Raw genomic sequence first — 23,685 nt, forward strand, 5'->3', positions numbered from 1 at the left:
GTGAAAACAAAGAAAGGCAATTATAGGAAGGAGAAGAAAGAAAAGGCAAAAATGGCAGTGAATTGCAATTAGCTAAGGAAAATGTGATCGTAATAAGAGTCCTTGCAGTGTAGGTTTAAGAATATACTGAATATTTTTATAGGTGTATAGAGTAAATAAAGATAATTAAAATAAAAAACTCAAATATTTAAATTCTAAAGATAATTGTAAAAAATAATAAAATGTCCAGAATAATATTTAGAGTGTAAATATCCCCATCATTTCAAATATTTATTCAATCAACAATTGTTCTAATTTTTTCATTACCGTAATATATTTTCTTATAACACCATAGCAACAAATTGAAAACCTCATTTAATAATATTTTTTTTTTTATAAATAAACCCAATAGGAATCTTTCTTTTTCATATTTTCAGTATTATTTCAAACATGCTTCCACAAGTTTTTAAATCTAAAAATCGTCTTTGGATACTAATTCAAATACTCAATTCTCAAAATATTAATTATTAAGAATGCTATCCTAACTTTTATTTTTCAAAATTATTTTTGGGTCATAAATCAAACGTCCCTTGAATATCCAGCCAAACCTAAATTCAAGAAGCCAAAAGTAAGTAAAGAATTGAAAATTACACGCTATTGACAAGAGACGTAAGTTCTGATCAATATTTAGCTCACTCTAGAACTCCTCATGTCATCTCAATCGTACATCATATCCTACCTATATCATTTTTCACGCTATGAAGCTCTCTTCTTTTCTTCCTCTTTTCTTGTCACAACCCAATGAAGCTCAAAAATTTAAAACCTTCATGCACACAAAACCTTGCTCCCCCTCCCCACCTCAGACCACGGGTCCAATCCATTACGTTGCAAAATGCAAGAAACAAAACAGCACACTATGCTTGAGAAGTAACTTTAAGAAAGAGAATTCTTATAATTTACATGCCATGCTAGTTTCTATAATTTCGGGGGGAAATGATATGTATACCTAATATTTTGAGCAGCAAATGCTTTTGAGTCTTCCAACTGAGAATAATCCTTTCAGGCACAGAATTAAACAGTGGAGTAGGCTGGCATTCTTTTCCCAAAAAATCCAATCTTATGTGTAACCTTAGGTTTCCATCAAAATCATTGCTTGCTTCTGGTTCACTAGAAGCCACAGAAAATATACACCAGGGTGATTTTATGTAAACCCAACCTGAATTCCACTAGCATCTGTCTAGTTGCCAGTTCCAGAAAAATCATAAGTCCAACCCACGTTGACTGTGTTAGTAATGCTGATTCAACTGAACTCCGTTTTCTTCAATATTGGAGAGGTTTAACATTGACGGTGAGGCCTGATTAAATCCGTTGGGCATGACAGATCCAGGAGAGCCCTCTTTTGCGAATATGATCTTGGTTGGCTCCGAGAATTTGTTAGGTTCTTCAGAGAAAACCTGCTGTTGTAGCATTTCCATGCGCTTCAAAGACGGTACATCACCCTTACAGTACCGGTGCCACATGTTCCGGTATGTCGACTCCAAACCTAATGCAAAGTTTTGTCCATCACAAACAGGGGACTTTGACATAAGATCCCGAAGGCTCATCCTTAAGTTTGCAAGAGCTGTAACATCTGAGGCCAGTTGCAGAGCCAACTGGACATACTCATCTTCATTTTTGGCAATTAGATGTTTTAAGCCTGTTTCACAATTACGCACAAATACAATAAACTAGTAAATAGAAGTTATGATGATAATAAATAATGGTATATCAACAGGCACACATCCATTGGCAGGTTGATCTCACAGATCTGAACTATCCAATGGTAAGTTCGTATGGGAAGGGCCAACTCCAGTGTGTTGTTTTTTTGTTGCAAAGTTATATAAAATTAGCATCTTCCTCAGACTTTGCATATCATGGGAAAGAATTGGGTTGCAACGACACCAGTCAATACTGAAAAGAATGTGCACAGGTGTCTTGACATACACACAATGAGTCACTAGGACATCATAACCGACAAATACATCACGTGATTGTGCCCTGACCTAGACCGGCAAGAATTTCTCTTCAGATATTGGCAAGGAAAACTAACTGGGACTTTAATATTTAGACAAGGGATCAGATTGAAGTGAGACTCAAGCTTTACCTAAAAGGCTACTGGTATATGTTAGCTTGAGCTAACCAACCACCCACCCTACAGAAACAACCACCAAACCCCCCCCCCCCCCCTCCCCCCTGGTGCCAACAAAAAAACACACACACACACACACAAAAAAGAAAGGGACAATTGCTGTAGCTGGATGAACCAAGCAGTCCAAACGGAAGAAGCAACCATCAAAAGGTATTAAATTAGATAAGGTGTTATACCCTTACCAACTTTGGTGAGAAGACTAACGCCAACGTTGTGAGCATGAACAGAACCAGCCATAGTAACACAAGGAACTCCCATGTATAGAGATTCACAGGTGGTAGTTGTTCCAGCATATGGGAATGTATCCAAACTACACAAATGGGATAGGATAGGTCAGAACCTTCAGAAAAGTCGGACAAGGGAAGCTAGAGAACCTAATAGATCACACAAAAATCAAAGCACTAGATTAGATAATGGTCAGGTATTACCTGATGTCCATTAAAGAATAAGCTTGCATGTGATCATGGTTCAGAAGAATTAGAGGCAGAAGATCAACACGAAGTGATTCCAATCCTAGCTGCTCCAATGTTGAAAGAAATCTGTGTCTTACACTATCACAACAAAAAGGTTTACATTTTACAACAAGGCGAGAGTTTGGTACAGCACAAAGTATCCTCGCCCAAACTTGCAAAACCTTAGGTGTTATCTGAAAAGGTCCATTAAAAAATGAATATTACAAAGTTAACCACCACAGGTGGAACATTTGTCTAGACAAAGATAAGACCTAACCAATACCTTCGCTAGATTGTTAAAGCTACCAAAAGTTATAAAGCCATTGGTGAGAGCGGGAGTTGGGCAAACTGGCCCAGCCTCTGGTGAAGGTGTATAGCAAAGGAAGCATTCAGGTAATCTAATTAGCTCCTCAACATGCCTGAAAAATTCAAGAATATCGTAAAAGAGAGAAAGTACAGTGGCTAACACCAAAAAGAAACAACTCTTGATAAAGTTTATGCTTTCAAACAGCTTAAAAATAATGGTAAATTGTAGACCTACTTCTGCTTTGTTTCCGGTGGATCAGCCAGTGAATCTGTGATTCTGTAATCAATGGTAGGCAGACCAGTTGTGTTTGGGTAGCCAATCCAAGTCACCTACAAGACAAAAGCAAACAAACATGAGATTGAGATGAAGCTATAGTGGTTAGTTCAGATAAAATATAAATTAACTGTGGCGTAAATAACAAATTTGGGTCACAAGTTACTGAAAATGACCAAGAATAAGAATGACTGTTTCATAAAAAAGTTTAGATTCAATATGTGGGCTGTTATTGAGTCCAAACCATAATATAAGATCGCCTTCACTTCAAATCTAGCTCACTCTCAACATCCTGTGGGACTAACAAAGCAAACCAGAATCCTACAGGAATTATCACCACTGTTGACTTTCATAGCACAATAGAGTTTGAACCTAACATTTAGACTTGTTTGGTATTTTGAGGCGCTGTTAGAAAAAAAAGCCAAAGCTATAAAATAAAAGTGGATGGCGTGAGGTAATTATGGTTTTTAAATAATAAGTTTGACAAAATTAATAAAGATAATATATGTATTTCATCATATAAGTGTGGAATAAAATCAACTTAGCTTCCAAACCACAATAACAGTGTTTACCAAACACTTAAATTCTGTAATTTTTTAAGCCACAGCTGCCCAACCAGAGCACCAAACAGGGTCTTAACTAGTGTCATCCCACCCTTAATCTCTTCAAATAATGGCCAAGCAAATTTTTATCACAACTTGAGTCAGTAGATTAATCACATAAAAAGTATTTCTTAATTCCATGATAACTCATTACTTGTACCAACATAAAATGATGAGAGATAAACAACGTAAAGGCATCTCATAAAGCATGAATCAATCTTATTTCACAAAACACAGCAATTAGGCCAACGGTTGATTCATTGAGATGTTTAGCCAAATAAATTATCTGAACAAATGGCTCATCAATTCTTCCAAAAGAGACTAAAGCAACAATTTCCAAACTTGCAGCTTATTACATACATTATACAGAAATCTGAAATAGGAATAGAACAACCTACGGTAGGTTCAACATACCTGAACAGGTGCAGGCTGGCATGCCATCATTCCCAACTTATTGTTGGCTGTGTGACCAGTAAGTTCCACCAAGATGTCAATTTTATCTTCTCTGACCATGGCTGCTACTTTTTTTTCATCAATCCCATATATATCTCTCCAAATTCCGCCCTTCTTCATCACCTTCTCTCTAAATCTAATCGTTTTTGCATCTGCCTGCAACATTACCCTGAATCAATTTCTTAAAAGCATAAAAAGTATACTAGTCCCCAAAGAGAACAAATTTTGGAACTTCACAAACCTCTTGCATTTCTACTTATAAATGATTTATTGCATTTTCAATGTGTAAATCATTAAATATACCCGTTGCATTTCAGTACATCAATCACTAATCCCCTTGCATTTTAGTTACTTCTTTCTTCTCAAACATAGCTACATTTTTATTTTTTGCTAAGAAATAGAAGATGATACATAAAACTATATGAGAGCTGTACAAGGAAACAGCCAAATTTTTATTACTAGAAAGCATGGAAGTTATAAATTGGGAGTATGCTTCTCCTATTTCCTTTCTGAAGAGGAAATGGGATAAATCTGCCACTAGAAATAGTTTTCATAAAACTGCTGCAACTAAACATTAATACATATCTCCTAATAGCAGATGATTTGGAAAAGAGCGGGGGTGAGGGAAGAGCACTTTTCGTTAAGATGCATTATGGCAACAAAAAATGAAATCAATCAATGTGCAGCTCATACAAGAGATATATGCAAAGATAAAGTGTTGCAGGCTTATATCCAAATGTAATTGATACCTTCACTACAGCTGAATACACAACCACCTTGTAATTTTGGTAGTCATGATAAACAAGGGGAGCTTCAATGAAATATGATACAGAATGTGTAAAATAATCTGGTGATACGTATCCAATCACAAGGGGCCTTTCTGGATCTTTTGTGTTGTCCCATGAGGTGTACTGTGAGTATAGCCTCATAAAGCGCTTTCCCCAATCCCTGAAAGTATGAATTTCAGTTTAGAAAAAATACTAGTTTCTGTTTAGATAAATCCCAACTCATAATTGGGATCAAAATATGCATTGATAATACATTGATTAAGTTACTACTTAAAATAAGTACATAAATAAAACAAATTTAAACATGAAAAGGAAAAAGGATTCAATTGAAACCTGTGCGCCTCAAAAAGTTTGTCATCATGTCCCTCATTTATGTAGTTCATTGCAAGCAATCGATTCTGCAAACAACGGTCAACTGAGTAATAATCAACAAATATAGAACAGAACATTTGTCAAACAATCAACACCCCAGGCATCCCTGACTTCATTCACTGATATTCAATTTCAAACATTACAAGCACACTGATGATTAGGACATAAAGATTCACTCATAGCAGATACCAGCAAAACAGAGCTTAAAATTTCTCCAAATTCATAAATTTTATCCAAGCCCACACATAATATGAGGACATAACCCCGAGCAGTCAACAATATTGTAAAAACCAATCTCAAATTGTTAGCCACTGAAATGCTGCAAGGTAATCAATCCATCAGCTACCACTTCATATTTTACATATACGCATACCAAAGGCTAACTAGTGCTAGTACCTGGCCTGCATTGCGAGAATCAGGGTCAATCTTAAGGCATTGCTCATATGCATCAATAGCCAGAGATATGCTGCCAGCATCTCTGTATAGAACCCCTACAAATGAAAGATATGAAGGAAAATTTTATATCACAACCTTCAACTGTAAATAAAAATTACATTTGTAAGACAATTTGAAAACAGAAACAGAGAAACTGAGAGAGATCAATGAGCAACATCATATACAAGAATTACTCACTTTGTAGACGTTAGAGCTATGTAACCATGAAAGTAATTAACAAACCCACTCTTTCCTTGAAAATTTACAGTCTTGCATAAACTTGCACAACAAGAAATTTATGACAAATTAATAATGTTCTTGAAACTCTAGGAGCTTAAGTTAATCTGCACAACTTAAAAGTTACAGTTAGACCTATTCTCTGTCAGGCTATTGCAAGTTCCAGTTCACCTCCTATATTGTGTCTTTACTTCAGAGATTTGAGGGGAAACAAAGGATAGTGCTTTTACAATGAGACTTTCATATAAGTCCTTTGGTTCATCATTACTGTCTAATGAAGTTGTCCAACTTATCAACACTTCCATCTTTTTCCAATCAGCTCATGAAGTATCAAACACTGGATTCTCCACCATTAGCAGACAACTCCTGGAACTGAGCAGAGGCATTCCCACAGCGGCATATACTAATTTAAAGATATGTTATCTAACTTCTCCAAACCTGTTGCTCAGCCTATTACGCTTAGCTTAGAGCTGTGTGGATAAGTGATGGGTAGAGGTAGCAAAACAACTAACAACATATCCTGGCTGAAAGTGATTCTTTTACTTTTAAAACTTCCATTAATCAGTCTTGAAATTGGATTATTGCATCCTCAAGTTTGAGTGGAAGAATTAATCATTTTCGATATAATATCTACGTAAAGTGATTCTGCCGGAAAGAAAGTCAAGAGAAACTGACCCAAGTTATTATATGCTTCAGCATAAGTAGGATTAGCAGCAATAGCTTTCTCAATCATCTCAGCAGCGGCATCCATTTTGCCCTGTTAATAGTAAATCAATAATCAGCAATTCTCTCGACATATGACTGTTCTTATATCTGATGTCAGAAATTATTCAAAAGCAAACCTGGACAGTATAGACAACACCAAGGTTGTTCAATGACTGGGAAAAGTTGGGTTTTATGGATAAAGCCATCTGCAACATGAAAAAGATGATGACAATCATGAAAGCATGAAATACAAACCCAAATATCCAACAAATAAAAACTTCAAATCCTCCAAAAGCAGCGAAAATTGCCTGATAACACTCTACGGCTTTGTCAAGGTTGTCTCGGTCTTTATAAATAACTCCTAAATTGTTGCAGGCTTCAGCACAATGGGGATTGAAATGAAAAGCAAGTTCATAGAACACAATTGCCTGTACAATATGATTTGGATTAATGAATTTAATTAAGAAAACTATAGCACAAACACAGATGTGCACATGCATGCACACACTCACATATAAAAATCCTTTCATACGGCGACACACCAGCATGCAGACATCTTAACTTACCATGTCAAACTTGAGCATTTCGCCATAAGCAACCCCAAGATTATACATAGCATCAGCATAATGCCAGTTATAATACAACGCCTTCTTGTAATATGCCACACCCTGATTGATGTCTCCCTCCAATTTAACCTGAATATGGGATACCAGTCAGCCCAAAATCAAGAAGGAAAAATTTGGGCGGCTGCCATGATGGAGTACAGGAGAACAGTGCGACTGAGTTGACAAATGGAAAGGCTACAAAAGTATCACGCCATGACAGAAAATATGAACAATGAAGAAACTAGATGAACGAAAAGTGCTCATTTCATTATCTAGTACATTCTGTCAATAATTTACAAAAGCAAAGACTTGCTTTCAAAAATGAAGAAACAAATAAATCATCGGATAATTAATAAGTTTTAACAGAATCCCTATAATATCCTCATAACGTGGCGAAATACAACTACATTCTAAAATATTTTCTCTTCAAGAAACTCCATAAACCATACTTTCTCTTTCAGTTATATCCTACAACATTGCATCATTTTTATTTTGATAGTGCAATATTTATTTTTCAATTAAAAGAATGCAGAATCTGAGGAAAATGAAGAAAGATAGCAAGTTACTTCAACTAAAAGTTCTCATTAGAATAAATATAATAAAAAATTCAACATATGTCCATTACAGTAATTATACAGAGACACAACATTCAACTGTAAATTTACCAAATGCAAACTACTTGTTTTTGCGCAGCACTTTCAATAACAGAGTTTACCAAACTTTGACTGCTTTTCTTCATGCTAAATTATTTCTTCAGCGCAGTTGAATTATTATTATTATTACTACTATTATTATTTGTTAGTAGTCATAATAGTCCGAAACTGGCACCAAGGAGTTTCAAGCAATTTTCCTATTTATAAATAACATATGCGATGTCTCTACTAAATTTTTAATTGTATCCACAATACAAAATTAGAAAAACCTTTGATACCAACTCAAAGAAGGGGGACTGAAAATTGCTTCCATTCAATCTAAATAGTAAGAGTGCTCTGCCATATGTCTGTTTACAGTAAGAAATTTAAATCATTGAGAAATATTAGAGAATGTGATGTTGAAATAATTCCAAGAAGATATCTGGTATGGAAAACCTATATATAATTAGAAGAAAAAAGAATATGGAGGCTGGAATATGACAAGAAAATAACCTTTGTTCCTAAATCTGTCAGGGCTATTGCCATATTGTTCTTTGCAATCTCAAAATTTGGTGACACAGCAAGACACCTGACACAGCAGCAACCAGGGCACAACTTCAGCAGAGGTCGAAGATACAACCAGAAGCTAAAGAAAAGTTTGAAGCTGAATACCTCTCATAACATGCAATTGCTGACTCCAAGTCACCACGATTTTTATAGATGACACCCATGTTGCAGTATGCTTCAGCATACATGGGCCTCTCCAAAGCAGCCTTCTCATAGCAACCAAGGGCTGTGTCATATTGCATCAATTCAGAGTAGACAACACCCAGGTTATAATATGCAGGCTGCGTGATTTAAGAACAAAAACATAAGCCAAGCTGTAAAATAAGTAAAAGAAAGGAAATTCAAGCAACAAACAATGCACAACAAAAAAGAAAAATAACAAAGAACATCATATTACAGCATAATGAGGATCTATTTTTAGAGCTTCATAGTACTTCTGAATTCCATCCTGAGTGTTTCCAGCAAGCTTTAAGCTAGTTCCTAGATCTGTTAGAACAATTGCTAGGCACTCCGCAGCAGGTTTGTACGAGGGATCCGCACTCAAAGCCTTATGATATGACTGAGAAAAGTACATTATCAAGTTTCAGCAATAACCAGAAAGAACTAAAGCAAGCAAGTAGAAATTTAATATAATGCAGAAGGCATAAGAAACTACAATCAAAAAGAAAATGAATGTTAATACAGAAGCATGCACAATAAATCAACAACTAATTATCAGCATGGTAATTGACCAGAATGCTCTCTAGGTGTAAAGCGATAAAAAAAACTTTCATAAAATTTTATAAGTCTTGCAAATTACATAAGTATAAAACACATTTATTGAAAATTCAGGGGAAAAAAGAAAAAAAACAAGGAAGCATTTTTTCTCCTACTACAGAAGAAGAAAGGAGTGGAATATGTTAAAGGCCAAGAACCATGAAGCAACAAAGGAAGCTACCTTAGAATACTTAACCAAAAGAGAGAGAGAGAGAGAGAGAGAGAGAGAGAGAGAGAGTCCTTAATAGTCCCTCACTAATGAAATATATTTGTCCAGTTCAGGGAGAGAGAACTTAAGTAGCACTGAACCTGCCAATGGAAGAGGCAGCACCAATCTTTTTAAGCATGGTTTCTTAATTACCAGCTGTGGAGTCAGTTATTAAGTCCGAAACTAAGAAATCCTAGGCTGTCAAATAGAAAAATTCAACAGGTAAGAAACACAGGCATGCTAGGGAATTTGTCATGCATTTACCCAAGCATTAGCATGATTACAAGATGAAGGCAGTGGATGCTACTGAATCTCTGGCCAATAGACCTTACAGAGGAGAACTGAAGAAACCAGCAATAAACCATGTTGGCATACTACTTTAGGCTTTGTCAAGGTAAAGAAAAACAAGGATCTTTTGTCCTTGGTTGGTACATAGGCTTTCTAGTGCTAATTGATGATAACATTCCTTTGTACCATTTGTTCAGGGTGTCTACTGGTATCGTTTACCTCCCTTGGTGTTGCTTGCTCAAGAACAAGTATATTAAATGCGTAAAACCTCTCTTAGTTTGCTAGATATGTTCCGTGAGGGCTAGGATAGAAGGTTACTGGCTCACCCCATGTAAATTGAAATGTGGGTGGTTATGTTGCATCTAGTATAGCCTAGGCTGAGTTTGATGCTGTGGACAGAGAATTCCTGAAGCCATTCGTGTATTGCAGTTCATATAGACTAGCTTATGATAGGTTTAATGGGGTGACAACAGAAACAGGGTTAACTAGCTAACATTGGAAACTTATGCACGCAGAGAGCTGCAGAGGTTGGTCTATATGAACTGCAACATGTACATTTTTTCTATGACTTAGAGATGATGCAATGACTTCTCTGAATATTCCTCCACAGTACCTCACAATTATGCGATTAATAGGGGCTTAGAAAAAATTAAAGGAGGTAAACCAGAATTCGATCTACACAAGGTAGATATAAACACGACTAAGATAATGAGATGAGGGGTCAAGATTACCTAAAATTCTTATGACCAAAGTACACAACCACAGCTACAAAATTCAATGACATTCTGTAATTGTATTAACAAATACTATCCATTAATTTTGTATTCATGTCATCATCACAAGTAGGAACAACATACACGTATAGCAACTAAAACATAAAATAAAATCCCCCCCCCCCCCCCCCCCCCACCAAAAAAAAAGGAAAAAGAAAATGAAAATGAAACTACAACATAAAAGGAGAAGTGAAATATGTATTGAATTAAACAAAGGTCTGTGACACTGCAATCACTCAAACTAATTACGCACTCAAATAATTGGCGGTATAACATTATAATTAACTGTAACATTGACTTAACTGCCACAAGCATACCTCAGCTGCCTCTACCAGGCGTCCCTCATCTTTGTACAATATACCACAATGTGTATGGGCACATGCATTTTGTGGATCCAACTTGACTGCTTCCGAAAAACTGTCAAACGCAAGCCTTCCCATGTTCTGCATCTGCAGGCATATTCCTTTCCCAATGTGAGCTTCCACATTGCCACTATCTTTCTCCAGTACAATCTCATAAAGAGCTAGAGCATCAACAAACTTGTTCCTTGATCGGAGAATGTTCGCATAAGACAGAGCATCCTTCCCTTCGAACCCCTTCAGTGTTGAACCAACAGCCACTGGAGAACCACTGGTACCAGGCAAAGACTGCGGTCCCTTCAAGAAACCGTTATCTTGAACTGGGTCTCTCTCTCTCCCATTACTGACATCTTTTTCCATCCATGCCATCTGGTTAAATTATCCAAAGCTCGCTTCTTTAACTGAAAAAATATCCAAATCAAATTTCAAAGCAATCAAATGCACTGTAGTAAACTAAACCTTGAAATTTTTAGAGCAAAAAGAAAACAAAAAACTCAATGAAAATCAACTATTTGACACTAGTAAACAAAAACTGGCAAAACCCCGTAGCAAAGTTACGCCCCCACAAAAAACCCTAATCATGCAAAAGCAATATCAGCTGCTCCATTTCAAAAGCTGAGAACTTCAATCAAATTGATGATACCATATGAACCCCCAAAGAGGGGGAAAAAAAAAAGCAAAGCCCAGTTAAAAGAAAGATAAAACTGGGATCTAATCACTAAAATAACGAATATCAAATCACAAAATCAATGATAATCTATTAAATACAACACAAAATAAAGAAGAAGAAATAGCGAAATATATTAGGGCTACGAATATTGAAACTCGCATTGAAATTATATATATATATAAAAATAAAAATAAAAGAGTTTCTTGCTTGGCAACACTACAAACACATGGCTACATACGTGAAAGATACTTGAAAGCTCTTGGCCTTTACCACCTCAAATCAAAGCCTTGTAACGAAACTGCAAAGTGACGTCACATAATACGAAAAGACAGCGAGAAAGAGAGAGAGAGAGACTAAGACCAAATATTTCAAAAAAAAAAAAGAACTGTGTGTTTGAGTTTATGTAAGCTTAATTATTATTATTTGTTGTTGCGGGGGATATTAAAGAAGCGTAGAGTGGGAGGCGAAAGCGAATCCCTCTCTCTCTGTCTCTCTATCTCACTCAGTCTGCCCGGGCAAAGACACAGAGAAGACAATATAGGGCTCGATGTCTCCCAAAACCAAGAGAGTGAGATGGCGTCCGTTCGTTAATTACAACATTAATTTTGTCCACTGAAGTTGCAGTGAAGGGACAACCTTCCTTTCTTCACCCTTTGTTTTTACTTTATTTTCCTTTTTGCCACTGCAACTTGAAGTTGTGCTCTTTTACGAAAAGTACAAATACCGTAACTACTACAAAGACCGGCCAACCATTTTATTTGTGCAAGCGTGCTCCCAAGTGTGGGGACTATACTGAATTTGAAAATCGTCAGAAGAATATGCCCTAAATAAAATGAAGTTGCCAGAATTGCCCCCAGTACTGACCCAAGCCCAACTCGACCAGTTAAGAGAGGACATTCGTGTACAACAGTACAACACTTAAGAGAGTATTCGAGAATGAGCATTATGCTTAAGATGGATGAATCATACTGTAAATTTGTAATTGTCACAAAATTGGAGATTTTTAGTGATTTGGATCGTAATAAGAAATGTCACTGTCGAAACATCACAACTTGTAGTTAAAAATATGAAAACGTGTAAGGTAAGATACGATCGATAATAATGGACCGTACCCTAATAGAATATATAGGTGCATTTTAGAAATTTATAAATTTATTGTCGGAGAAGATTGTAACTCATAAAATAATATTATATATATATATATATATAAATTTCCGATATTGTAGATGAAGAAATCATATCATGCTGTAATGCTTACAAAAACGTCTCTGTCATAAAGTGATGAGTTTTCTTGGAAAAATAGACTATGAGGAATGAAAAATCATAACTTTGTAGTTCAAATGCGAGCACCTTCAACAAGTATTAATGGTGATTTGACAAAATGCCCCAAAAAAAAAAAAAAAAAGTCATTCGAAGCCTCTCAGGAAAAAAAAAAAAGGTTATTGAAAAAATTAGTTGTGCATCTGGTATTTGCCTTTCAAATTGGGTATATTAAACTAATAAAAGCGTATTATTAGTTTGTTCTTAAAACAATATATGAAATAAAAAGAACCAAAACGTGTGTAGAATTTTAACTGCAAAAGTTATTTTTTTAATTAACTAATATAGATTTATTAAAGAAAGAAACTAGATACAAAGAATCAAGTAGTAAACAACTGCTTGGACAAAGCCAAACTTGCAAGCCTATGATCAATAATACAATTCTAAAATTTTATGTCAAATATATTTATAAATTAGAAACGATTTTAAATCAGGATATCAGTTATTATATTCTCTTTTATATTGAATTTCTAAATAATAACATCACTGATTAAAAAAAATTAAGAAAAAAATAATAAAAATGATAAAATGTTAAAAATTAAAGAGTCACTTTCTATTAAAATTAACTTTGCGTCGGATCAGGATTCACTTCTAATCTAATCATATACTAAACAAATAACTCAAATGGTGATTGATAATTAATAAATAAAAAATATAAAAAAATTAAATTTTATTCATACATTATCACTAAAAGATACATGACAACAGATTAGATCATATGTATAGAAGAAATTCTCATGAAAATGTATAGAAGAAATTCTCATGAAAATGCATTCGTATAGTTGTGAGAAAGCAGTTGAAGCAACAATGGTGGAGGAGTCTAAAGAACACGAGGAAATTAAACCAACCATGTAATTAAGCATGTGATAGCATTGACCGTTAGCTTTACCTTCCCGTCCAAAATTTGTAATTGATTTAGCTTTCCCTTCATTAATTGCCATTCAACTTCACAGCTTCTGTAAACTCCCTTTCAGTTTAGCCGCTATTAATTAAGTACATTCAAATCCCTCATGCGCATGCTTTAGCTTTCAGCAATGTAAGTCTCTCTCTATTTTTCCATTTATTATTTTTAAAAAAAAAAAATCAATCTGTAAGCTTCTGTTCTAATATGAACTTGTCACACACGCAGAAATTAAAAATAACGCGCGTAAATTAGTTAATCATGCAAAGCTGTTCAGAGAAGAAGCCGGGAGTGCACACATACATGGCTCAATGGCCAATTTCCACGGTGGCATGGTCGGTCCGTCACGACAGGAAATCACGACTAGCCGTCGGGAGTTTCCTGGAGGACTACAGCAACAAAATCGAGCTCGTGAATTTTAATCCTGAAACATCCGATTTCTCGGCAGACAATCGACTGATCTTTGACCACCCGTATACTCCCACAAACATCGCGTTCTTCCCCTCGGAAGAAACACTCAACCCCGACATCGTTGCCACGTCGGGAGATTCCCTACGCCTGTGGGAAATTCACGACGACCACACTGAACTAAAGTCACTTTTGAACAGCAACAAGACGAGTGAATTCAGCTCCGCTATAACTTCATTCGATTGGGCTGGTTTCGACACTCGGCGTGTCGCCACGTGTAGCGTGGACACCACCTGCGTAATTTGGGACATCGATCGGGAAATTCTCGAAACCCAGTTGGTCGCGCACGACAGGGAAGTGTATGACATTTCCTGGGGAGGATTTAACGTTTTCGCCTCGGTTTCCGGGGACGGTTCTGTCAGAGTGTTTGACTTGAGAGACAAAGAAAGATCGACAATCATTTATGAAAGTCCTATACAGGATTGTCCTTTGTTAAGGCTCGAGTGGAATAAAGCTGATCCGAGGTTTATGGCAACGGTGGGAATGGACAGTAATAAAGTTGTTGTTTTGGACATTCGTTTCCCCACGAATCCTGTAGTGGTACTGAGTAAGCACGAGGGAAGTGTAAATGGGATATCATGGGCTCCACTTTACGGACGCCGGCTTTGCTCTGTTGCTGATGATTCACGGGCTTTGATATGGGAGGTGGTGGGGCCCGGATATCGCTCCGGAAATGGCGGCCCCAGCGGTGACGTGGAGCCGGAATTGTGCTATCAATCAATGGCTGAGATTAATGTCGTTCGTTGGTCGCCGCTTGAGTTGGATTGGATTGCTATCGCTTTCGTTAATAAATTACAGCTTCTTAAGGTCTAAATTTTGTTCATATATATATATATATAGTGATAGTTTGTTACGATGTCATGTGATCATAATTATTATTAGCTCAAGAAATTAACATTTCGTCACATATAAACTATCAAGGTTAGGCTCTCTTTTAATTATTTTGTAGGATGAGAGAAATAATGACTCTATGCATAACAAGTAGAATATAGTGATATAATTATATACAAACTGATGTGAAATTAAAATATTAGTTAGATAAGTAAATTTATTATTCACCTCATACATTGACAATTACCAAAATATATTACAGCGCTTACAGATTGGATGGTTGTTAAACGAACAAACTGTCTCCGCCTTATTAACGCGATAAAAGATTTTATCATATCACTAACACGTTTTTTCTACCCCACATAGTTTATGCATGGAGGTGGCGAAAAATATGAATCGTCCATCAATAACCCACTAACCCGATATGATTTTACGATAGAAAACAATTCTTCTAAATTCTAATTCATTTCGCTCATACGCCGCTATTTTTGTCTCTTAAATTACACTAAAGTAACTCAGTTCTATAAAATCGTAGGGCAGGCTGGCAGCTAGCAACAATCTATATATCTATATATATATATAAAGTTCGGACTTGAGGAGGTGATGTGGCATCACCATTTTGTTTCTTTGTATATTCTCTATTATCTAATAAATAGAGATTTTTTTTTTAGATTTACCTTTTCATCTTCTCATAATTAATTTGATTGTATTTAACTCATTTAATAAATAGTAACTTTATTAATATATTATATATATCAGTCCTCATCTTTTTATATTTTCTATTATATAAAATATCTAAAATATTGGTGGATATTCTTTGTACTTTTTTTTTCTATTTAAATTCAACAATATGTAATCATTAATAATAATTAATTATAAGTCTTTTGAAACATTTATTTATTTTATTATGCTAGCAATTAAACTTTAGTGGCATAAAATACATGACTTAATCTATCTATCTATACATATATATAAAGTTGGGACTATAAGAGGTGATGTGGCATCACCATTTCTCATAATTTCATATTGTCTATTATTTAATAAATTGGTTGAAATTACAAAATAATTACATTACAAAATATTAAAATAGAAAATAATTATTAGATTATAAATGATTACATGTCTTTTCCTCTTTCTATTTAAATTCAACAATATGTAACCATTAATAATAATTAATTATAAGTCTTGAAACATCCATTTATTTTATTATGCCAACAATTAAATTTTAGTGGCTTAAAATACATCAATTAATTAATATAGGAAGGAATGTTCCTTTATCTTCCCTCAACAATGCCATTAGAGCCTAATTTAATGTCATAATCTCATATTTAATTATTCAATCTTTTGTTTAGTGCCTTTTGGTTTCTTCAAACTCCATAAACATTAAATAATTAAGATTTGTGGCATCATTATTTCTCATCTTTTTATATTTTCTATTATCTAATATATTGGTTGAGATTAAAAAATAATTACATTACAACATATTAAAAATATAAAATAATTAATAGATTACAAAAGATTACATGTCTCTTCCTCTTTCTATTTAAATTCAACAATATATAACCATTAATAATAAATTAATTATAAGTTTTGAAACATTCATTTATTTTATTAAGCCAACAACTAAACTTTAGTGATTTAAAATACATCAACTAATTAATATAGGAAGGAATGTTCCTTCATCTTCCATCACCAATACCCTATGACCTAATTTTAATGTCATAATCTCATATTTAATTATGCAACCTTTTATTTAGTATCTTTTGGCTTTTTCAAGCTCTATAAATATTAAGCATTTAAGATTTGTTATGTTTGAGTTTTTTTTTTTATTTAACCAACATCCTCTTTAGAAATGTTTTTGTGTTTTTATTTTTTGACTTATTTAAATTTTTAGTATTGTATGCTTCATGGAGTACTCTTTTTTTTATGAGTTAAACAATGATAAAGATAGTTGGATGATAAAGGTTAGGCTTTGTAAGATGTGAGAGTCTGTTAATACCAAGAAAAATGGAGAGTTGATTAGTGTGAACATAATTTTTATTGATGAAAAGGTTGTGTACACTTAACTATACACATTAATATATATTTTTAATGTTAACACAAAATAATTAACTTTAATAAATAACATTAGTTTTATAAGACTGCGTCATCTTTAAAAACAATAATTCATATTTTTTATCAATTTCATCAATTACAAAGTAATAAAAAAATAATACTAATTTTTTTTAAAGCCGCACGAAGTGCGGTTTTATTTCCTAGTTATTCTATAGGCGGAAGGAACTCGGAGTATTTCTCCAGTCAAATCAAAGTTCATCATCCAAGTCTCTCATTTCTCCATAGATTATTCGATCATGCGTACAGATCATCCAATCATTAGCATAAAAATATTTGTTATCATACAGTTTATTCCCCAAAAATAAAATATAATAAAAATTATATAAATGAAAATCAAACTTCTTCCCAACTCTACGAGCATATTCAAACCTCACCTCTTGTTCCACACGTCTCTCATGTTAAAAAACTGGTAGAGGGTATGGTTCAATTTCTGTAAGACTTACGTGAGTCATTTTAGTTTCGGGAAAATTCCACTAAGAGATTGATAATACAAAAAAAAAAATGTACCACAAAAAATTGCTTGCAACTGTTTTCCAAAGACGAGGAATATCAAACATGAGTATTCCCAGTTGAAACAAGGAAACTAATGTTGTCAGGAAAAATAAAGCAGAACACAAATCAAACTGCTTTTCCAAGATATTTCAAAAATATATACAGAAACTGAGGAATTTTCCTTGTCATTTTCCTTCTATGGCTACAGTAAATTTTTTTTTTTTTTTGGGTGAGAAACGTAACTTGGTATTTGAGCAGTCACATCCATTTGATTACCAGTGAATGTTCCACATGAATCACCAGTCATCTTCAAGGCTAGCTCGGTGAAAACACATGACAGTGCAGACAAATATGAAGAATGATGTGAATTCTATGAACATAGCACCTGTCTCAATCATATGTGCATGTCTAAGAATGATGGGAATGGCTAGGCTCCCCACAGCTGATGCTCCGGTCAAGAATTTAGCAGCATCTATCCAACTATATGACACCAAGTAAAAAAATGAGAGGAGAAAAAAAGGCGATTAAAAAATTTCAACACCAAAACAACAAAAGTATTGATAAAATGGAAATGACGTGATTGTTACAAAAGAAAAAATAAGCTTGCAAACACAATCAAAGTGAGCTGCTCAGATACAAAGCAGGATTAACTGGAATGGTACCCGTTGTTCTAGTCATGAATCTAACATTTAGCTAACAACATATCACTCTAATTTAAGGTACTTCAAGGAAAAATGAAGGTGAAATGGAAGGTGTTAACTTCATTACAAGCGTACGTCTCATTTCTTTCACTAGAACAATATAGATATTCTAATGAAGTAAATCCATCTCATCTGACATACAGAACAAATATTGACCTTTCTCTCTTCCGCTTGGCCATAAAATAAAATTCATCAAACTTCTGTCAAATTACTAGAATTAAATTTTTAAAAAAAAACAACACAACCAAAACGGCTTTAAGGTAGGTGATAGAGTCTATAAATTCTCAGATCTAAAAGCTTTTCTCTGCAGATCAAATGCAACAAACGTTTACTACCATTAAAATATTCAACTTATTAATCAACAATTTCAGCCAGCGTGTAAAACATTGCTTTAAATAATTTCACTTCAACAAAACCTTCAGATAAGAAAAGGGCTTAAATTTAAATATACTCACCCTCCACCATCCCTGCTTGTCAGAAACTGAGTAGATCCACCTCCAAAGAACAAACAAGGCATAGGCACCAGCACATACATGAGAGCTGCAGGAAGGTTAGATTCACACCATCAGCTTTCAAATGCAACCTAATTATAGGGGCAATGGTCAACTGCAATATCCTCACTCACCTGATAACATTGGCCACCAATTGTTGTAAATTGCACAAGCCTACACTTCACAGAATGATAAAAATGAAAAAAATAAAAGGTTAAACCAAAACAAAATTAAAGGTTAAAAGATAAAATGGAACATGCAAAGCATAGATTCCATCTTAATTTTCATTCTTGTTCTACCAATCTTCCACAATTGGGAATCGTATAATTCACACTAGGAGAGTAGCAAATAATAAAACCACCCTTCAAATGCAAAAATGCAGCTTTCATTGTGTACAAAACAAGGAATTCTCAATTTTCTTTCCCTAAATATATCTTCTGAAAGGTGCAACATTTTCCTATCGCTCACGTACTCTTTGGAATAAGTGTCAACATCTCAGAAAAGCATCAAGAGCATGCAATCCAAGTATTCAAGGAACATATATTTAGCACGATCATATCCAATAATTGATCAAATATATAAGTACATAATTTCTAGGAAATAGGAATTTTGGGCTTTCAATAATTGAGTCATGAGAATTTACAGACTCAGAGCCGGTAATGCAAAGTGCAAAGGACTTCAAGCTATAGGAAAGAAACACAACATCATTTCAATCTAGATTCATTACTTAAACCAAAATTTACAGAGTTGTAAGATCAGTGAGACTAAATAAAACTGTTGCCCAAATTTATAGAAATTTTACAAAACGAGAGGACCGCTTGATTCTAAGAGAAAGCAGATCAAATCAATAAAGATACATCTCTCTGCCCAATGCTTTCCCACCAATCAGTAAAGACAAAAATTCCCAATATGGCAGTAACCTAATATTTTACCTCAGCACCCATAAGCAATCCAAGCCCAAAATATGATCTTAAATCCATGACAAATGAAAATCTCTGGAAGAACCTGAGCAAGCATCTATATCACAACTAAGACTTATAGCATCACATCAGGTAATGGCAGCATAAACTGAGCTTAGAAAATAGAAAACCAAATATGTATGAACATATCTTCGATATACAATTTTCTTATATTTTCGATTTAAAATTGATGGCCACTTTCACAATTTTCTCTGCCATTTTGTTGTCTTTCAACTTCCAAAATGATCCTGAAGTTGACCCATGAACAACACACATTTCCTCTAACCAACTCAATGAAGGAAAACTTGAGCATATTAATTAGGTTCATTTTACATGGATGAGCATATATCCTGTTCCTAGCAACAAAAATACTATTCAATGCCAATTTGAATGACAGAAATTCAAGCTGAACCAATTCAGAAGGCTTCGGCTATCAAGCACTTTGGAAGGACTAGCTACAAGTAAGCATGCATATGTCCCATCAGAAATCCTCATCTCCAAAGAGTCATAACAAATAAGAGTAGTCAGAAAGTTAACTAGGCATCTAAATAACTATTCTTGTTAACTCCCCATCACATTTTCGATAACAACAGAAGATAAATCTAAAATGCTTTTAAAGGTATGAAACAAAATCTCAACAGACATTAAACATAAATTGCCTACCACATAACTAAATTAAATGAATTGAATCAACACTCAAATAATTTACAGTAGAAATAGACCACCACAAGCTCGTAACCAATCAGATTACTAATTAAACATACCAGGATCTGTAGCAGGATACTAGATGAAAACATAAATGCAAGCCCAGCAAGCCTGAATATAAGAAAAATAAAACCAAAAATTCATATTATAAGTCACTTGAAGCAGCACAACAGAACAAAAATCCACTGACTTGTAATCTCCAACTTACACTGTAAAGGACAATCACCATTGAAATTGAGAACCCCAGATCATCAATGCATCCAAAAAGAGAATAATGATTAGCAATAAACGTCATCAAATTAGAATCACAAACCCTAACTGTCATTTTGGTCAATTGCACATACTTCAGGGGAAAAAAAAAAGGTCCCACAAAAATTGGCTACATCTTTGGACTAAAAAGCGATTAAAAGAATGATAATAGCATACACTTGATAATTTGATGCACAAATTGCTTAAGTCTTGCATTTTTTACTTTTTAAGTAGTTAATTATAAAGGAACAAAAACGAATCGAGGAAAGGGAAACTGGAAGGAAGGTTAACAAAAAGGATAAAGCTTGTACCTTCGATTGTCATCGCCATTTTTAGAAGCGGAAAGCTCGCTAACTTTGCGAAATTTGCAAACAAAGAAATTGTGAAAGCGAAAAATTTGAAAGTGAAAGGACTCAGCGCTTAACCGTTCACTGAAATTTACCAACGGCTGATTTTCATATAGGTCCCTGAATTTTGGCCCTTCTTCACTTAAATGTCTGCGTTTTCCATTTATTTTCACGGATCCCTGTGAGGGTATGAATGTCTTTTCCTTCTTTCCTTTCCTCATAAAATTACATTTGTAACCAGAATGGAGCTAGTCATCAAAAAAAAAAAAAAAAAAAAACTAACTAAAATAGAGCTTATTATTGAAAATATAAAAAGCCATATTTCACATTTCCTTACTGGAGAAGTTATAATATGCATTTGGGACAATATCTTAGTGAGCATTTCTAAAGTATTGAAAAGCCTTTTCATTAATTCTTCTCTCACCATAACATTTAAAGATATCATTTTCTTTAAAGCCAAATCATGCCACGAGGAAATTTGAAGTGCATAGAAAACAATAAAACAGGTAATATTACTTAGTTCAATAGGCGTCACTTACTAGAATGATATAGAAGAGTTAAGAGTTCGAGCATTTGGTTGCCATCAAATGCATAATACTTACAAAAGAAAAAGTCATAGAACCAATCGGTGATGATAGCTTAATCATTAATTTTTTTTTAAAAAAAAAATTTCATCGTAAGCACACATGATAAAACATCATTGAATAATTGTACAACAGACAAAGTAGTATATTTCCAATATAATTGTCCACAATTACATCAATACCTTTTAAAATTCATGCACATGAAGGGGCAATTCATTGTTGTATTGTCAATTTATTGACTTCGTAGAAATGAAGTCATTAAACTTGGAGTGTACCTAGAGTCTTGCTTAGTCCTAATATCTTTCTAGAAGAAAATTGGAAAAAATTGCAGATAGATTAGCAAATTATATATGGTATTCCTTGTTCTATCTTGGATGATCAGATTCATTCCTAAATTCCATTAAAAATTAGATTTATGGGAGGAGATTTTTATTTTTTAAACATAATTTTCGTCGTGTTTTTTTTTTTTTTCCAATTTCCAAGAATGTTTGTTAAGTGGCAGCCAAAGTAATTTGGCTCAAAACCAAACTTCATGCAAACTAATCTTAGCCGACATCTTATTTTGGCTTTGTTGAAAGTAATGTGTAAGTTGTTGAGCTAATAAATGAGGCATTATCTTAGGCCAAATAATAAACCAAACTCTTACTGGATGTTATAAGTTGCACTGTTGCGCCAAAATGATTGACGGATTTGAGCTTGCACCAAGTGTTCCAACAGCTTGCAGACAAGGTGGCACACTACGGCATCAGCAGCAGCAAAATGCCTGACGACTCTTTAGAAGTTGCTGTCTTTAGTAAGATGAGTTCGAACAGTTTACTATTACACTTCCTACTTTCTAACATCTTTCAAGAAGAAGTTCCATGTAATGGAAGCTAGAAGAAGTGTGCTTGTAAGTAGAGTTGGTTTGAGAGAGTAGATACAAAATATCTTCTCTTGCAATTTGGATTTGGAGAGTTTTTGAGCTGTGTGAAGAGCAAGGGATCCGGTTTTGGGATTTATTAAACCTAAGAATATAACTAAGCTTCTATAATTATCCTATATTATTTTTCATTGCATCACGTCCTATGCGGATGTAAGCATAGTTTTGCCAAATCACATAAAATTTTGTGTCCATATACTAAATTTATGTAGTTTAGTGATCATTTATTTTTGCCATTCTTATTATTAAACTAGCTACTACTATCTAAAATTCACAATAATAATTAACATGTTTCTAAGAATTCACGCACTCATCTTAGAATTGAACAAAAGAATCATCAAACAATCATTGTCCTCTAACAATATCACATGTTAGATAAATTTTAGGGTTGATTATAATCCCATTTTATTTGACAAAATTAATCATTTTCTTCTCGGTTTTTAAAAATCGAAAATTCCCTTGGATTGTTACAATATTAAAAAAACGGATGGATTTTAAAATAAAATGTTTGATATTAATAATGAATATTATTATCATCGAAGATAGAGAAAATAGTTCATTTCACCACAAAAAAAAAACATTTTTTGGTCGCATTTCCTAAATGTAAATCAAGAAAAGATTCCAAGACCGTGTTTGTTATTATGGTTAAATAACTGTAATTTAAAAACTATAACATTAAATAATTTAATAAATACTAACGGTTATAATTTAGAAGATAAATTGATATTATCTCACACTTATTAATGATGAAAAACTTATTACATATTTACTATTTTTGTTAAAATTATTATTTAAAAATTATATTTATCGCACATTTTCGATTTTTTTTTCATAAATACAATTTTTTTATTCAACAAATTAGTTCATTGATTTTATTAAATTCTCTTCTAGCTAGGCTAGAGTCAGTCATCTTAGATATATGACAAAACATACATTCATATAGTCATAGTAGCT

At 34.0% G+C, this 23,685-nt stretch overlaps 3 protein-coding genes across 7 annotated transcripts; 1 reads left to right on the forward strand and 2 right to left on the reverse strand.

Annotated features, from left to right (window-relative positions):
- Window positions 1–608: 608 nt before the first annotated feature.
- Window positions 609–12,294, reverse strand: LOC18039494 (probable UDP-N-acetylglucosamine--peptide N-acetylglucosaminyltransferase SPINDLY). Of its 3 annotated transcripts, XM_006430077.2 has the most exons (18): window positions 11,888–12,293; window positions 10,938–11,380; window positions 8,993–9,154; window positions 8,701–8,876; window positions 8,542–8,617; window positions 7,358–7,486; window positions 7,100–7,219; window positions 6,929–6,997; window positions 6,762–6,843; window positions 5,811–5,905; window positions 5,376–5,440; window positions 5,004–5,202; window positions 4,216–4,410; window positions 3,161–3,255; window positions 2,903–3,038; window positions 2,596–2,813; window positions 2,350–2,477; window positions 609–1,675 (listed from the first exon to the last, which is right to left on the reverse strand). In XM_006430077.2, the coding sequence occupies exons 2-18, from the start codon at window positions 11,346–11,348 to the stop codon at window positions 1,266–1,268; spliced, it is 2,766 nt and encodes a 921-aa protein (XP_006430140.1). In that variant the 5' UTR covers window positions 11,349–11,380; window positions 11,888–12,293; the 3' UTR covers window positions 609–1,265. The 3 variants fall into 3 exon arrangements, 2 of the variants coding, with proteins under 2 accessions (XP_006430140.1, XP_024037349.1); XM_024181581.1 differs by lacking the exon at window positions 11,888–12,293 and having other exon boundaries at window positions 10,924–10,998; XR_002904823.1 differs by lacking the exon at window positions 609–1,675 and having other exon boundaries at window positions 2,385–2,477; window positions 2,596–2,718; window positions 11,888–12,294.
- A 1,837-nt stretch (window positions 12,295–14,131) lies between these two features.
- LOC18039495 (WD repeat-containing protein LWD1) lies at window positions 14,132–15,151 on the forward strand. The gene has a single exon (XM_006430079.1). The coding sequence runs from the start codon at window positions 14,132–14,134 to the stop codon at window positions 15,149–15,151; it is 1,020 nt and encodes a 339-aa protein (XP_006430142.1).
- A 2,493-nt stretch (window positions 15,152–17,644) lies between these two features.
- LOC18040046 (vacuolar protein sorting-associated protein 55 homolog) lies at window positions 17,645–21,357 on the reverse strand. 3 transcript variants are annotated; one of them, XM_006430080.2, is made up of 5 exons: window positions 21,193–21,357; window positions 20,692–20,743; window positions 19,103–19,142; window positions 18,933–19,017; window positions 17,645–18,256 (listed from the first exon to the last, which is right to left on the reverse strand). In XM_006430080.2, the coding sequence occupies exons 2-5, from the start codon at window positions 20,722–20,724 to the stop codon at window positions 18,073–18,075; spliced, it is 342 nt and encodes a 113-aa protein (XP_006430143.2). In that variant the 5' UTR covers window positions 20,725–20,743; window positions 21,193–21,357; the 3' UTR covers window positions 17,645–18,072. The 3 variants fall into 3 exon arrangements, with proteins under 3 accessions (XP_006430143.2, XP_024038575.1, XP_024038576.1); XM_024182807.1 differs by lacking the exon at window positions 21,193–21,357 and adding an exon at window positions 20,841–20,926; XM_024182808.1 differs by lacking the exon at window positions 21,193–21,357 and having other exon boundaries at window positions 19,103–19,147.
- Window positions 21,358–23,685: the final 2,328 nt, after the last annotated feature.

The sequence above is a fragment of the Citrus clementina genome, unplaced genomic scaffold, assembly GCF_000493195.1.
Source record: "Citrus clementina cultivar Clemenules unplaced genomic scaffold, Citrus_clementina_v1.0 scaffold_6, whole genome shotgun sequence".
NCBI lineage: Eukaryota > Viridiplantae > Streptophyta > Magnoliopsida > Sapindales > Rutaceae > Citrus > Citrus x clementina.

Bases quoted from the DNA above. Each gene is read 5' to 3' on its own strand.
- LOC18039494 (XM_006430077.2), bottom strand. From the start codon at position 11,348: ATGGCATGGATGGAAAAAGATGTCAGTAATGGGAGAGAGAGAGACCCA. The intron at 7,220-7,357 runs GTAAGTTAAGAT...CATATTGTACAG, and splicing joins AAATGCTCAAGTTTGACATG to GCAATTGTGTTCTATGAACT. The intron at 5,441-5,810 runs GTACTAGCACTA...CGTTGTTTGCAG, and splicing joins ATTCTCGCAATGCAGGCCAG to AATCGATTGCTTGCAATGAA.
- LOC18039495 (XM_006430079.1), top strand. From the start codon at position 14,132: ATGCAAAGCTGTTCAGAGAAGAAGCCGGGAGTGCACACATACATGGCT.
- LOC18040046 (XM_006430080.2), bottom strand. From the start codon at position 20,724: ATGTTTTCATCTAGTATCCTGCTACAGATCCTG. The intron at 19,018-19,102 runs GTGAGTGAGGAT...ACCTTCCTGCAG, and splicing joins TTGGTGGCCAATGTTATCAG to CTCTCATGTATGTGCTGGTG. The intron at 18,257-18,932 runs GTGAGTATATTT...GGTGTCATATAG, and splicing joins ACAAGCAGGGATGGTGGAGG to TTGGATAGATGCTGCTAAAT.